This window comes from Drosophila miranda, chromosome XR, assembly GCF_003369915.1.
Source record: "Drosophila miranda strain MSH22 chromosome XR, D.miranda_PacBio2.1, whole genome shotgun sequence".
Lineage (NCBI taxonomy): Eukaryota > Metazoa > Arthropoda > Insecta > Diptera > Drosophilidae > Drosophila > Drosophila miranda.
The window spans coordinates 22,142,613-22,157,602 of record NC_046674.1 but is presented as its reverse complement, the minus strand read 5'-3'; the positions used below and the strand labels follow the sequence as shown (position 1 = coordinate 22,157,602).

The window sequence follows — 14,990 nt, the reverse complement described above, 5'->3', positions numbered from 1 at the left end:
ATGGGGTCGGAAACGATTCCTTCTGGACGTTACACACATCCATTTTCACCACAAATCTAATATACCCCTATACTCATTTTGAGAATCGGGTACAGAAATCGAAAAAAAAAACAGTATAAAGAATGAACCAATACAGAAGGACTCACCTGTTCCCATACTTCAATAAGCGTTGAATATTATTTGATGTTCCCTTTTGCTGCGTTGTTTTGTTCTTGATTTTGTTGACCGCTTTTAATGAGTGACCTTAGGGGAAGCTGTAAGCTGTGATAAGACGGCAAGGCTCCGCTTAGTAACCGGCCTTCGTTTCTGCTCGTAGATGGCCGAACTGTTTGTCGCTCTCACTTTAAGCCTTTCACTAACTTTTTGGTCATTAAGCCGTTCTTGCGGTTAATTTTTTTTCTTTCGCACTTGCACTCGTTTTTCGACCATTTACGTTTGCACCATTGCCTTACACTGCTTATCGCCTTGTACTGCTTGCTCAGTTGCTTTTGATCTGTCACTCACTTTTTGTCCATTTATCATTCTCCCGCTCATTATATTGTTCTTGCGGTACATATTTTCTTTTTCACTCGCACTTTCACTCAGTTTTTGCCGCATTTTGCCTTGCACTTTTCACTTCATTTGCATTTAGACTCGCGCGCACCTCTAGACGCACGATTTTATTGACCGCTTTGAGTGAGGGAGGGGGAAAAATGCAAGCTTGGATAAGACTCCAGCAGAGTGGGTGGCTAAAGGAGGGTGGTGAGAGGGGTACAGCAGAGCAGCGTGGGAGTTATTTCTCTGATAGTTCCTGCTCGCTGTTAAAGTTTACATGCCTCTATAATAACACTTTTTTCTTTCTCTGTTAACTCCTTGCCCAATCTGTGGAGAGGCCGGTCGAGGCCGATCGCGAGTTTATGTAAGCATAATCTAAGACACACCACTAGATTTTCATAGATATCCAGGTGTTAAGCGGCTGACAACATTTTAAATTAGAATTTAAATGAGACCGCCAAATAGTGGTTCTCCAGTCGAAGGCTGCCAGACTACTAAAATAAGGTTCACAGCTAGAATGCATCTCTGCTTCCGATATGTTCCGCCTATCACACAAAAATATCACATACAGAAAATATATATCGATAAGTAAATTCTAGCATTTATGGAATTTTGTGTACGTTTCCATATGTTTGGAATATCGAAATCGGAGTATCAAAGACACTTCACGAATTTGAAATGGAATGAAACTGGAAGAATTTTAGCGCAGTTCAGGTGAAAGTTAGCAGAGAAGATAGATCTACAGGAATAATTAAAAACAGTATTATTTTCCAAGTTGTGCAGCTTTTTAAATAGAGCGGGGATTTTGTATCGGTATATATCGGTAATGCTCATAATGCAACGAAAACATGAGTATGGACAACAACAGGCAAAAACAGCCAAGGCAAATTAAAAGATTCGTACGAACCTGGTATATTGAGCAAATGGGGTGGATTTTACATTGCATGCGTTGCATTTTCTGTGCCGTTCTGCCTCTCTGCCCGTTCTGCCCATACCCTTTTTTCCTTTCATTATGTAGCAAACGTGTAGAATATTTATTATAATATTATCGATAAATCCATCAATCGATTTGCAAGAAATAACAAAAACAATGGTGAGAAGTCTGAAATAAAGTAATATACAATGCTAATTGAACTTTTCCTCGTTGCCATCAGCTCTTCTACTCGTTCTTCAAATCTCTGGTGGGCAAGGAAGTCGTCGTCGAGCTGAAAAATGACCTCAGGTGAGTGTGGTTTCTGTGCATTTGGTGCGTGGAACCGGCCGCCGAAATCATGCATCTTCTTTTCCCTCCAATCAACAACCCATCCACAGTATATGCGGCACTCTGCACTCCGTGGACCAGTATCTGAATATAAAGCTAACGGACATCAGTGTGACGGATCCAGACAAATATCCGCACATGCTCAGCGTGAAGAACTGCTTCATCCGCGGCTCTGTCGTCCGCTACGTCCAGCTGCCCGGCGAGGAGGTGGACACCCAGCTGCTGCAAGACGCCGCGCGCAAAGAGGCCGTGGTGAGCACGCGGTAGAAGCACCCCTTTGCAGCACGCTCACCTCAGTCCAGCTCCTCTGGACGTTTTTTTTTTGTTTGTGTACTCCAAGGCTTTTATTACATATATTTATTAGGGCTCCCGCCCTAAACCTAAGTGAAACAGCAAATGAAGAAATTTAATACAAAATAATAGAACCACTCAACACGTAAGACACGTAATGCATTTAGCTATACGCATTAGATATTGTATTTTCCAAAATAATTTATTGAGCAGGCGAAGCTTTATTCAACGCAACAGAAAAAACACTCAACGAAACCTAGGGCGCAGAGAAGGAGTGCCTAAAGTACCACTAAATATACATACATGCACTACATATACATATTTATGTTAACGATAGTGCTCGTGGGCAGCACAATGAATCCATTTATGTGAGTTATTTACGGCTCATCAATTTCTGATGAGTCAAGCCTGAGGTTTCGGGTAGACCACGGAAGTCTTTCGATTTTATGTTGATATGCCGCGGCAATGCCGTTCCATGCCCGAATGGCGACCGTGGGTCGCAGCTCCTCCGCTCAGTTTGCGTCATGTTGATAATGGCCAAAGGAATGGCTCCATAAAATTGTATAATTGCTGTGACGATGTCCCGTCTACTCCCAGTAGGTCATGTATGAACACAGTAGAATGGTATCTACCGACAAAAAGACTCAATTGTCTCGATTAATGTATGTACATACATTTTATGTATGTACGTATATTTCGCATTTTACGATTGTTCCTTTTGTGTTGCTTTCCAACTGCTACGAAATGGCGGCTGTCACAGCCATGACTGTCCGTCCTCAGGCATTGGAATTGGCATTGGCATTGTCACTGTGATGCTTCGTCGAGTAGGACCCAGTAGGACAGCAAAAACAGCAGTTTTTGGCTATGCCAATAAAATGGAGAGGAGCAGCGGAATGTTTTTAATTCCTGGGGACCCCCGCTCCACTCCCCTCCCCTCCACTCCGCCCATACTCGTACCTAATACGGGCCGTTAAGTGCTGTCCCTTTCCGCTATCCATCCGTCCCCAGAATTGCTTTGTTTGAAAGAATGCGTACTAAAAATGAAATACTCGTTCGTAAAACATTTCTGTGCACTCGATGCTTACGGCATTTACATTAAAGACTGCTGGACCCAGGCAATACATACTGGGTGAAAAATCGTGCAATCAAAAGTTGTACGAGACAGAGAAGTCGCCGTCTGACTGCGCATAATTGACTTGGGAACGGGGCATGGGGTTTGCTTGGGCCTAGCCTGGGCCTTGCTTGGGCCAGGACGAGAAAAACATTTTCGGCCATCGCCCCGCTCCCGCACGGATTCTTTTGGACGCAGGACTTTCATTATTTGTGGTAATTCGGTTCCGGTTTCCGTCGTAGCGCAACGGCAGAGCAAAAACTTCGTGCCGCAGATTGGGGGGCAGGCCCACGCCCCCCCATTGTTCAGCATTTGAACACGGACTGCGAGATAGATACAGCGTCGGAGCAGTGGATTCCAACGTTTTTAAAGTGTCCCCGCCTATGTTATGCTGTTGCCTATCATGATGAGCGGCCCATGTCTCTGCGTCCACGTCCGCGTCCGCCTGTGTCGCACATAAAATTTTGTAATATGCTAGGCGTGGAGGGTGGAGACCTATGAACGTGAGCCCGGTGGATTTATAGGCCCCCCCGCCAGCGCTAGTTCATCAACGTGTTGAGCTCTGCCTGTGCCTCTGCCTCCGCCCCTGCCTCTGCGTGGGCGTAAAAAGTTGGCTCGTAAAGTCTCGGAAGGATCATTCGGTTTTTATTAAAAATAAACTATACAAATTTGACACAGATTATTTATACATAAGTACACACAACGTACGGTGCACATGAATATGCGATCAGGATGCTGAATAGATGGGCATACACGTAATCCTGTAGAGATGTCCTCCGGATCCGTGCACATTTTTCGGGGCAATCAGCTTACAAAGGGTACGGTACTCGTGCACCGTACTCCTCCAATCCAATCCAATCCAATCCAATCCAATCCAATATACATACAATTCAAACTCCCTTGGATAACTTTTCGAACAAATTGAGCAGAGATTTGGCTTTCGTATGACATTCAAAAATCAAAACATTATTGTCTTCAAGTAAATACATTTTAAAACAATGCTACTCGTAAAAGAAAAACAGGAATAGGCTCTGAGTAAGTAATGAGGGCATTCCAAAACTCTGGAAATTCGTTGGATAGATATGAATGTTTGTTTAAAAATTCGGTTGGGGGCTGCTATATTGGGGGCTGCTATTGCTATGCTATTGCAGATGCTATTGGGGGAACTATTCGAGAGCGAAACGTGTCTCCCAAAAAATGCACATTGATATATTTATAGTTAAATGTATTAAGTAATTATTACCCTGTTTGGTTTTTGGCTGCGTTAGACAATTGATTTTCAGAAAATGACAACTGAGGGACGAATCTGACAGGATTCCGTCCGCTAACAAACTTTTCAACGTTGCAATGACATAGAAGCAGACTGACTGATTTCAGAAGGTTCAATGTGTCTGCTCTCTGAAACGGACTAATGGCTAATTAAAATACTTATCGTTGGAGCTGCATCGCTGCCGCCACAAAGCGAGACGGCTCCCGCTGCTTATCGATGAGTAGTACCTTCCCACCCACATCTGCCAGGGATTGCCCCCGGTGTGGGCGAGGAGACCGTACAAGCTAGAAATAAACACTCTACTCTAAGCACACCCATTGTGTTTGAAGACTTAACTCTCAATTGGTATTAACTACCCACACGTTCCTCGGCTCGGTGATCTGATCATCGACGCCTCAGCTCTCATGGTTAGCACATGGCTCATCCTGTTCCAGGTGCACCTCTCGCTCTCACTCTTACTCTTACTCTTACTCTATGTGATTCTCTGATACTCTAATCTTCTGACATCATCACTGCACTGGAATCTCTTGGAAACCTTGCTGCCGCCGCACCAGCTCCCTGCTCAGGCAATGGCAGCAGGAACACGCGTCCTCCGACCCATCCGTCGCCACATTTTCCACCGCTGCCGCCGCCGCCATCGCCAGCTCGTCTCACACGCTCGACACCCGCTCGTTGTTGTCCAGCAGCGCGGTGAGGTGCGCTCCACTGGCCACACCCACGCCTACACCCCCGCGCTGGGCGTCGTAGTTGAGAACGACAGTGGATGGGGTTGTCTGCAGCAGAAGGCGCTGCTGTTCCTGTTCGCGCAGGCAACTGGGGTGCCGGGCCAGGATCGCCAGGTGCGGATGTGGACTGCGCACCGACGAGCCCTTGCGCATCAGCTGCGGCGTTGCACTGTTGCTGCCGGACACAGAGCCGGGACCGGCACTGGAGGACCCTGGACCCACGTGCAGTAGACCCACTTGCTCCTTGAAGGGTGGTCCGGCACAGCCGTTGCTCGAGCTGCGGTAGTAGCTCTGCTGCCGGAAGGCACGCATCTGTCGGGAGCTTCCTCCGGTGCCGTCCACCTGCGTCACGGCTGTCAGCATGGATGGAGTGCGCTGAGAGTCGCCTCTGTGCAGAGAGAGAGAGAGAGAAAGAGCAACGGAGTTAACGGAGTTCCGTGTCAAAGGAGTGCCCTTGCCCTTGCCCATGTCGTGGTGGGGCACGGACTCACTACTCACCTGTTCAAGCTGTAGGCGTTGTTATTGCCGCCTCCACTGGACTTGCTACCTTTGCCCGGACACAGATGAAAGGCCCCGTAGATGAGAGGGTTGACGAGGCTGTTGGACATTCCGAAAAAGAAGATGGCGTCCTGCAGATCGTCGCCCAGCTGCAAACAAATGGGAAAATTCAAATTAATTTTCTTTGCAGTCCTTTTGTCGGGATTGTGTATGTCTGGATGGGTCTGGTAGGCAGGCGGACGATTGTGGTCTCTTCCCTGTGACCCTAAACAATGCCGGCTTGTTGGGGCACTTGGGCTGTTGGACCGGACCGTCTTAGCTACCTCCGACTGTGCCCTTTATATATGGACATTGGTGAAATCTAACGGCGCTTATCACAGGTACAAGTGCTCGGAGTGGTCACAGTCGAGTGCATGCGAATGCTCAATAAAAGGATTAGTCAGTCCCCTCTTTGATATTAAATGGTTTAAGTTTTATAGGGCACACAGGCGGTGGCAGCCCAAGACTGTGGAAAGGTAGCCATAACCCTGTACCTCTGGTACACGCTTTACGGGCAATCACAGGGAGTCATCAAAGTTGTCCTTCGTAACCGTTAAGGAAAATTAATGACACGCCGGTCCGGGTCCGGGGGCCGCACGATTAATTAAAAATTGAGCATTAGAAATCATTTTTATGTGCTATGGCCCGCCCCTTCGAGCAGGTGGTGAAAGAATGGAAAGATTGCCTGAATAGGATCTAGCATCTGCGACTTGGGCGTGTCGGGGTCGGGGCTGGCTCCTTCGTGCTTTACAACCGCCACAAGCCGTAATATTAGACAAGACAAGAAAAGGCTGGAAGCCTTTGGGGCCTGTGGATGCTGATGGCGCGGCTCGGGTTGAAGTGAAACAAACTGACAAATCGACTTCTGATTGATGTGCCATCGAAATCAGCCGATACTAAAAATCGTTTTTTCGGCCTGTCAGTCAGTCAGCAGCCGGAAATTTCTGAAGTGCCCTTGGACCCCATTGAAATGGCGCTCCTTTGAAAGGGAAGCGACGCCTACGTTGTACTCACCCTTTTGTCGGGATTCAGGAACATGAACATAATCATCATCACGTAGTAGGGCGTCCAGCAGATGAGGAACGCTATGATGATCACCACGGAGATGCGCAGCGACTTCATTTTCGCCTTGTGTATTAGCCGCTGCCGATTCGTCTGGGTGGGAAGCTTGTTCGTGGAGTAGTTAGCCAGCTTGGAGCCCTGGAACATCTTCTCGCTGCCTGGTTGGGGCGCACCAGAGAGAGGAAATCAGTAGGATACTTATGCGAGCTGTCCGAAACTTACTTGATATTGTGCGGAAGGTCGACATGTACGTTCCAAACAGTATGCACAGCGGCAGTAGAAAGGTGAAGACCAGGGTGAAGGTGGCATACATCTGCTCCTGCCAGTCTGCCGTGTAGAAGCCATGGGTGACACACTGGTAGAACTCCTCCACGAAGGGACCTCGCGCCACGTGGAATATGAAGAACTTGAGTGAGAAAGAAATTATGCACTGGTTACTTATCAATGAGTAGAAGCGGCGAAATGAGTTGTGTGGATGCGAGACGGACATATAAGTGTTTGCTTAACCTTTTTCCCACGTTGGCCAATATGGAGGCCAGGAGACGGAGGTGGAGGTGGAGGTGGAGGTGGAGGCGGAGGCGGAGGCGAAGGCGGAGGCGAAGGCTGCCAGGCCTCAGCTAAGCCAAAGTTAAAAATTGCTGACTGAAGAAGCTGTGCTGCTTTCATTTGTGAATTTGCGAATGCCAGCACATTTTGATGCCTTCCTAGACTCCCTCGGGTTTTCCCATTGTTGGACGTGAATGGGCCTGTAATTGAAGGCACACTTCCATGCTTTTGGCAGCTCAAGTTCGAGTTCGAATGGCACACACCGCATTCCATTATTAACCCTCATAAGAGCCCACCTGTGTCTTAGAAAAAAGACGATGTCTCTGCCTCTGGATACGCACAGGATCCAATGCACTGGTCGTTTCAAGTCTGGCCAACGCTGATAAAACGGAAGTCGAGACTTACTGGGTGGACTCCTGGGGACAGATGGGTCGGCGCTTAGCCAATACGCTAAGACGCATTTTATTTGCACAGTTTATGGGTTTCTTGACGCCGCTCAACCGTTGCCGGTTGTCGCCTGCTGTTGCTGCTGTGCCAGCAGCTGACCCAAATGGTGAAACTTGCCACGCACCACTAAGCGGTGCAGTAAAACTATATAAGACATAAGACCTAAGACACTTGGGGACTAGAGCTAGGACTAGGCGAAAGAAAGCGCATAATCGTATAATGGTTGATTTTTTTTATTAATTTCGCACATTTATAACTTCCGAGCCATTGACTCGACTAAAGCAGCCGGACAGAGCGAACAGAGCGGTGCTCAAAATGGGTTTAAGAGATATGGATCGATACGATACTTGGACAGTCCAAGTCTTTAATCCAGAAGAGTGACAGGAAGTATGTGCAATATCTTTCTGTAAGCCAATGCACAAACACATTTGATTGATTATTTGATTCAGTTCTTTGTGGTTGTTGATTTGGTTTTACAACAATTATATATTTACAATTTATATATTTACAAATTTAAAAATTGTTTTAAATCATGAAATTTAATTTTTCATGAGCCATATTCATTTCCCTATCCACTTCGTTTGAATTTATTTATAATTCTGTGCAGGTACCCTATGTCAACTATGCAGTCTATTATGGAGACCACCAAATAAGTAGGCAACAAAATATTCCGGCGAAAATGAGAGGCCTGACATTTATTGCGGCACGGACAGAGACTTATTCCAGGAACTTGTTTTGCCACAAGGGTAATGAAAATATTATTTTCGTATATACGAGTAGAATATCAAAGGCAGAAGGCCGCATCTTGACTTCACCCACGCGTCGCATACGTCACCCAAGCGGTTATCCAAAATCGAACGAGTATCAAGCCACTCGAATAATCGTGGTGAGTCGTACAATCACAGCTGCGCTGAAATCTCAAAGTTAGAAGGCAGTAGTGTGCTTCTCTCACAGATGTTCCGAAAGAACTCCACACTGTCAGCATTCTTTTGTGGTCGCTGTGCGAACTCCGTATCGTTCGTATCTTTCGTATCGACCATTTTTTGTGGAATGTGCATTGGGGGGAAACCAATACGCGAATTTATTTTTCAGCATTTGTTGTTTATTGACAGTCAAGGAAGTTTTCATGTTGGTTTTTTTGAGGAAACGAGTTCAGCGGTGCGTCTCATATTGAATTCGGTGTGATTGCTTATCAACATGTGTGGGTGACACCTCGGATGGGTGACAGAACGTGTGTGGCAGTGGAGAGGTGTCCGGAAAATTATTTAAAGCAATTCCATTTGGACGCTGGGTGTTTTTCGGCCGTCACGTCTGTTTGGCGCATAAATTTTATGTGGCGTGTTCAATAAAACGAAATGAAAAAAGTTTGCTCAGGCGCCGGCTCCCAGCGAAAGTGCACCATAAAATGAGACATAATGATTGCAAAGTTTCTTTTAATTGGGTGACAGTGGCCTTATAATTATGTCACTATATCGGGGTGCGATCCAGAAATAGCAGAGCCGCCCCATGAGCTCCAGAAAACACCGTAATTAATATTTGAGATTAACTTGTTCGGAGCGCTCCGAGAGTCAGTCGCCTGAGACATAGGGTCGTGACATGTCAGGGAGTCAGGGAGAAAGAGAGGGAGAGAGAGCGAAAGAGTCGAAAACAATGACTCGGGCTACTGACGACCGCCGGCGGAGCCCTCTACTCCAAAAGCTGCCAAAAAAGCGGCTTAATGCCTCTCTGGAACGCCCTTGGGGTGGAATGAGTAGGTGGATAACATAAAAATGTAATTAGACTTAACATTTTTTGCGGCATTTAAACAAGTCAGACACTTTGACAAGCCGGCACGCACAGCAGGCAGGCACGCCCACACGCACAAATCACTCATACGACGAGTATACATACCCGTATACCCTGGTATACACACCCACACAAACACAGTAATACTGTGGCATAATCCTGCCTCCTAGTGGCTGTAGGCCCGCAATTTCCATTCGAGGCAATATTTTACACTGATAAAAGATAGCAGAACCGCAGGCGGGAATCATGTATTGGTCCATTCCCACATAACCTGGGCCTGCACGCGCATGTGCGTGTACTAGGGAGTCCCCTAATTAAATGCAGCTCCCGCTTAGGCCAGCACACATAGATTACTGGGAAGTGCCGCACCTGCATAACAAGAATGGGATAAACATCATACACTGGGTCTTTCCGTCCGTTTGTATTTCCTTCGAATTGGATTTCAATCGAACTTAATTAGTTCCTCGCTCCATGGCAACATTTCCGAAAATCCTTACAGATTAATTGCTTATCTGACTGCGCGTATTTCTACTGTTGAGCACCCAAACATACTACTCTCGAGCCACACTGATAGATGGACTGTGGGCAAGCAGCTCGTTCCACGGTCCATAAATCAGGGGCAGGCAACAGAGCTGGATTTGTTATATGTATGTTATCGGGCGACACAATACATACCCGCGGCGCACATTATGCAATCAATGAGAGAAGGGCAATCCGAGAACAAGCTATTAATGCAGTCCCTGTCGGGCTTATCGTCCAGCTGCCAGAGAAAGGAATATATCTCAGGCCATCTTCGTGTGGAAGGGCGTCGTCAAAGGGCGCCCTCGCACAATGAGAAAGGAGAATATGAATAATGCCAGCAGTTTTTTGTTTGGGTAAAAATGGTATAAACCCTTTGCGCTGACGGCTTGCCGACCCTCAGCGACCCCCAGCTACCCCCGTTCTTCGATTGGCAGCAAAGGCAGACTGTCCCCGCGACGAGCACGTGTGTGGGCGTGTCACCGCTCAAAGCCACATTTAGTGCACACTTATAGGGGGGGAAAGAGAAGGCGGAAGGAGACGACGAAGGCAATCATTTTTAATGTCTGCACACATTCTGGCGCCTACTCAAGACTATTTGAGCCTTGCCACGGGGCGTATGCGTGTTATAAAGTAAACATATTACTTCAACTTCATCAGAAGGCTGTCGGAGGTATGCGGTACGCTAAATCCGCAACTTATCCTAATGGAACGCCCACCCCCACAAGATACTATAACGGCACAGATTACTTAAGACAGTTCTCAAACATTTCAACCATTTTTTGAGCCATTTCTGACAGACAGAAGAAGGATATTAGCGTGAGTGCATACGTAGCACGTCTCGCTGGTACGAGTATGAATGGAATTGAAGGGACAGCACTTACCTGTGGCAGGCTGAGCACCAGCGAGAGGATGTATGTGCCCCCGAGCAGGCGATGACAACGTTTGGCCATGTTGAGTGACTTCATGGGGTACTTGACTGCAATCCAACGGTCCACGCCGATGAGGACGAGAACGTACGTGGACAGGTAAAGACTGAACATCTGGAAGAGCTTCACCAGCTTGCAGGTGAGCTCGTTGGCCAGCCACTGGACCGTGTAGCACCAGGCGGCCTCGCCGATGATGCAGAACCAGGTGACCAGGACGTCGGCGATCGACAGGTGGAACATCAGCGAGTAGATGGCGCTCCACGTGTGCCGGGAGTTGCGACGCGAGATGCGCGTCTTGTAGATATTCCAGATGGTCAGCAGGTTGCCGAGAAGCGAAAAGAGCGCCATCACCGCCAGAACGTAGACCTTCAGCAGTCCCGAACGAGACAGCTGCGGCGCATGGTCCATCATGTGCTCCGGCACCTGCTCCGCCATCGGGGAGCCTGACTCGTGTAGGCCGTCGGTGTGGGCCATCGAGGAGCTGTTCGTGATGGCGTAGGCGGGCACTGGCGTGGTGGAAGAGACGCTCACATTAGCGACCTCCGTGGCCATGGACACACTCAAGTCGAGCATGTTGAGCGTGTAGTTGACAAGGTCGGGGGCGGCGGCGTTAAAGAGGCGTGTGAAGTTCGATAGAGTCGACCAATTGCTTGCCAGATCGTTTTCGGCACCGCTGGCGGCATCGGAGGGAATGGGCAGACGGGCATCCGTGCCCCAATCGATCTCCATGACTCCGGGGACGGCTTAATTTGGTTCTCAATTTGGTTTTTTCGCTGGCGCTGGCGCTGGCGAATGTCGGTGGTTCAAGGGCAGGCGATGGTCCGTACAGGACGCAGTGTAAGCATCTTTACTTCGTTATACTCTGAATGAGTTGTGAAAAGAGCATACTTTCTCGGAAAATTGAATTAAATCTGCAAATACATATTTTATAGAAAACAAAAAGATGTCATGGAAAGTCATATAAATAGAATGTATAATTTCATCACATGTATTGCAAATTAATTAGTGCCATTTCATGGCCTTTAATCTGTTTGTACATAAAGCTTATGGTTTTTTTGCTTGTAAAATCGTTGGCAACAATATTGGGGGAATTTCTTTGAAGAGTTAAATGGAATTTGCTGAAATTTGCGTCCCCCAATGAGAGGCCGACAGACGGGACAGTCGGGCTGCATTTAGTCTCACGGGAATAGCAGCTCTCGCTGCTGACCCGACCTTGAACTCAGGTGAACACTTTGCGGACTGCGGATACGATTTCAAACGCTGCAGCGCCGTGGAAATCACATGTCGTTGGGGTCAACGACGGGGTCGGCAATTATCAGACGCAATTATCGAATCGTAATTAGAGATAGAGCCATGCCCTCGCCGGGGGCTGGCTGCCTTGGGCTATTAAGTTCTCCGGATCAGAGCGAGCTGCAGCGCTGCAGTGCTGCGAATTAACTTTAATAGATTCCGCTGCGATTGTCTGTTCCGTGGCTGATGTTGTCGTAGTCGACTTTGGTCCGGCTTTCCGGAACATCGAGCGTCGTTATGCAGTGGGGGGTTCAAAGTGAAATTCCATAAAATTTCATTTTCCAAATTAATTTATGAACATAAATTAAATTGGCCGCTTGGCTGGGGCTTTGTTATTGCGTTCGTTGCTTTCTGCCTAACGCGAAAACAATAAACCCAATTCAAGGCACTCGAGCAGCAGAAAAGCGCGTGTCCGCGGCATTGTCAACGCCCGCGGCAGCAAACGGCAGGCAACGGACCAAGCAACATTCAAGCAAGTATTCCTCCTCCTAAATTGATACACATCAATTGAAGGCAATCGGTTGGTGAGTGCCCAAGAGCCCAGCAAACGAGATCGAGAGTAATTGGTTGTGTGAAGCATTTCATTTCAAAACTGGAACCTGCTAACTATTGTACATGATAATTGCACTTTATCGCAAATTAACCGCATAAGCCCGCTGCAGCTGAGAGCACTGGGAGCTGGCTGTATCGACTATCGACTAATGGCCTGTTCGTTCTCCTCTGGGTCAACGAGAGTTGTCTCTCTGCCTCCGAGAGTTCCACACCTCGTCGCTCGTCACCCGCTCAGAGGGCGTTTAATCAACGCGATTAATATACAAATGCGCATTTGATGGATCGGTGGGCGGCCGGGGCCAGTGGCCGGGCCGGGACGGGCTTTGGCACATCTGCTCCCCGTAAATGGGATATGGGATATCTGAGCAATAATCCGTGTGTGGCGACAGCCAAGATGTTGAGAGAACTTTGGCGTGAACTTTTCAGCAAATTTCGCTCACGATTTTTGATTGATTTGCATTCCTGCCGCACACAACACACACACAACCCGGAGTAATCCCTGTCCAAACCGTCTAGACGCTTGTTTTTCGGAATCGACATAGTGCAAATATGTATGTATGTGCATGTAATCAGACTGACACTTGACGCTTTTCCGACAAAGATCAAGGCGATTCCATCTTCAATCCTCAATTCATTTTCGAAATATTGGATGCGATCATTTAACATGCGTTGGTAGAGAGCGACTCTACAATTGAATTGAGTTCCAGTTGAATGAACTCTTTATACATAAATATTTCCTATTGAATTTATTTGTTTCAATATCGAGCAATTTGCATGTGTGGCAGGAATTCATTCTGACAGCAACGCCAATTGCTTTCTAAGGTTCACTTGTTTGGAACCAGAATCAGAATGCAGGCCATTTTACTTTCTTTGTTTATTTATTATTCATTTAAATACTGTGTACTAGCAATATGTCAATGCCACATCAATCTCTAATTGATATGCACTGAAAAGGCATCGGATGAATGGATGCACTGCTTCGCCGGAACAAAACAATAGAATATTCAAATACCAAATGCCACCAGATAGAAATGTTAACACATAAAGGACAGACAAGGATGTTCCTGCACTCGAATATGCGCAATTGGCCTCTGTATAATCGCCAGCCAACTCGTAACCCACAACCCCCCATCTATTTGATGTCGATGGGGAACTGTTTGTCAGGATGATAGCAACAATCCAATTGTCTTATTGTTGCAGGCAAAAGTATCTTTAGCAGTATCTTTAGGCCATTACTACTTGCTCTTTCAAGAGATATTATTTGAATTGTTAATTTTTGATGTTAATGCTGACTGCAAATATTATGTGCCACAGGGCTGTCTTAATAAGGATTCTTGTTGTTGTGTTTAGTACTTTGAATGTTGGGTCGCTTTCGGTTATTACTCTTGTAACGAGGAAAAGTTTTTACAAGTGCCAAAAATTTCAAGTGCAATTTGCTTTTAGTTTTCACAGCTTTCCAAGTTCCAGGAAACTTTCCCCATTCGTCAGGAAATCCAAGGAATTTATTTGTAAGGCTGTTTGTTATTATAAATATTGGCGCTGCGCTACTTTGTAATTAGTTGGCAGGTTCATAAGGAGCTGCCCTGATGGCAGGAAGATGGCAGTGCCTCAACCCACTCACAGCTAAAAGACGGACTCGAGCTCCATGTTTTCCACGGAAACAGTGTCCAGAGGGCGTCCGTTGTAGGGACGAACTGCCTGGTGGTAGGTTGAATTGGGGGGCAAGCAGGCAGGTAACAACACTTTGACACAATACAATACAATACAACACAGCACAACACTTTCCACTTGCTCTGATATTAGCCGGGTTTTTGGGTAATATTCGGGTATTTGGCTATTGGGGCTGGCGTTCGTTCGTGTTCTTATTTGTACTCACATTCACATTCACGTTTATGTATTGGGAACCTTTGGGTTTTGTCTAAGCCGAAACTGCGGCTATTTACACAGCTGGACCGCCCGCTTCTCTAAACACTGAAGCACTGAAAGCCACAACAGCTGGTATTTTCAGGTTAAATATTATCATGTCATTAAAATTTCGGCAGCTGCACCCCTGCCAGATCTCGATCTCTGGCTGTCTATCGCCGCATGTATCTATCCCAATGGGCTTCTTTACTCGCAAGTATCCGTATCT

At 46.9% G+C, this 14,990-nt stretch overlaps 2 protein-coding genes across 2 annotated transcripts; one reads left to right on the top strand and one right to left on the bottom strand.

Moving 5' to 3' along the window:
- Positions 1-1,516: 1,516 nt before the first annotated feature.
- LOC108165502 (U6 snRNA-associated Sm-like protein LSm2) lies at positions 1,517-2,401 on the top strand. Its single transcript, XM_017301560.2, has 3 exons — positions 1,517-1,627; positions 1,689-1,756; positions 1,846-2,401. Exons 1-3 carry the CDS (start codon positions 1,625-1,627, stop codon positions 2,060-2,062), a joined length of 288 nt encoding a protein of 95 aa, XP_017157049.1. The 5' UTR covers positions 1,517-1,624; the 3' UTR covers positions 2,063-2,401.
- A 1,419-nt stretch (positions 2,402-3,820) lies between these two features.
- LOC108153502 (gonadotropin-releasing hormone receptor) lies at positions 3,821-11,746 on the bottom strand. The gene is made up of 5 exons (XM_017283553.2): positions 10,973-11,746; positions 7,014-7,197; positions 6,744-6,949; positions 5,691-5,839; positions 3,821-5,580 (listed from the first exon to the last, which is right to left on the bottom strand). Exons 1-5 carry the CDS (start codon positions 11,744-11,746, stop codon positions 5,118-5,120), a joined length of 1,776 nt encoding a protein of 591 aa, XP_017139042.1. The 3' UTR covers positions 3,821-5,117.
- Between the last annotated feature and the right edge of the window lie 3,244 nt (positions 11,747-14,990).

Bases quoted from the DNA above. Each gene is read 5' to 3' on its own strand.
- LOC108153502 (XM_017283553.2), bottom strand. From the start codon at position 11,746: ATGGAGATCGATTGGGGCACGGATGCCCGTCTGCCCATTCCCTCCGAT. The intron at 6,950-7,013 runs GTAAGTTTCGGA...CGCCCCAACCAG, and splicing joins GACCTTCCGCACAATATCAA to GCAGCGAGAAGATGTTCCAG. The intron at 5,581-5,690 runs GTGAGTAGTGAG...CTCTCTGCACAG, and splicing joins AACGCCTACAGCTTGAACAG to AGGCGACTCTCAGCGCACTC.
- LOC108165502 (XM_017301560.2), top strand. The intron at 1,757-1,845 runs GTGAGTGTGGTT...ACCCATCCACAG, and splicing joins GAGCTGAAAAATGACCTCAG to TATATGCGGCACTCTGCACT.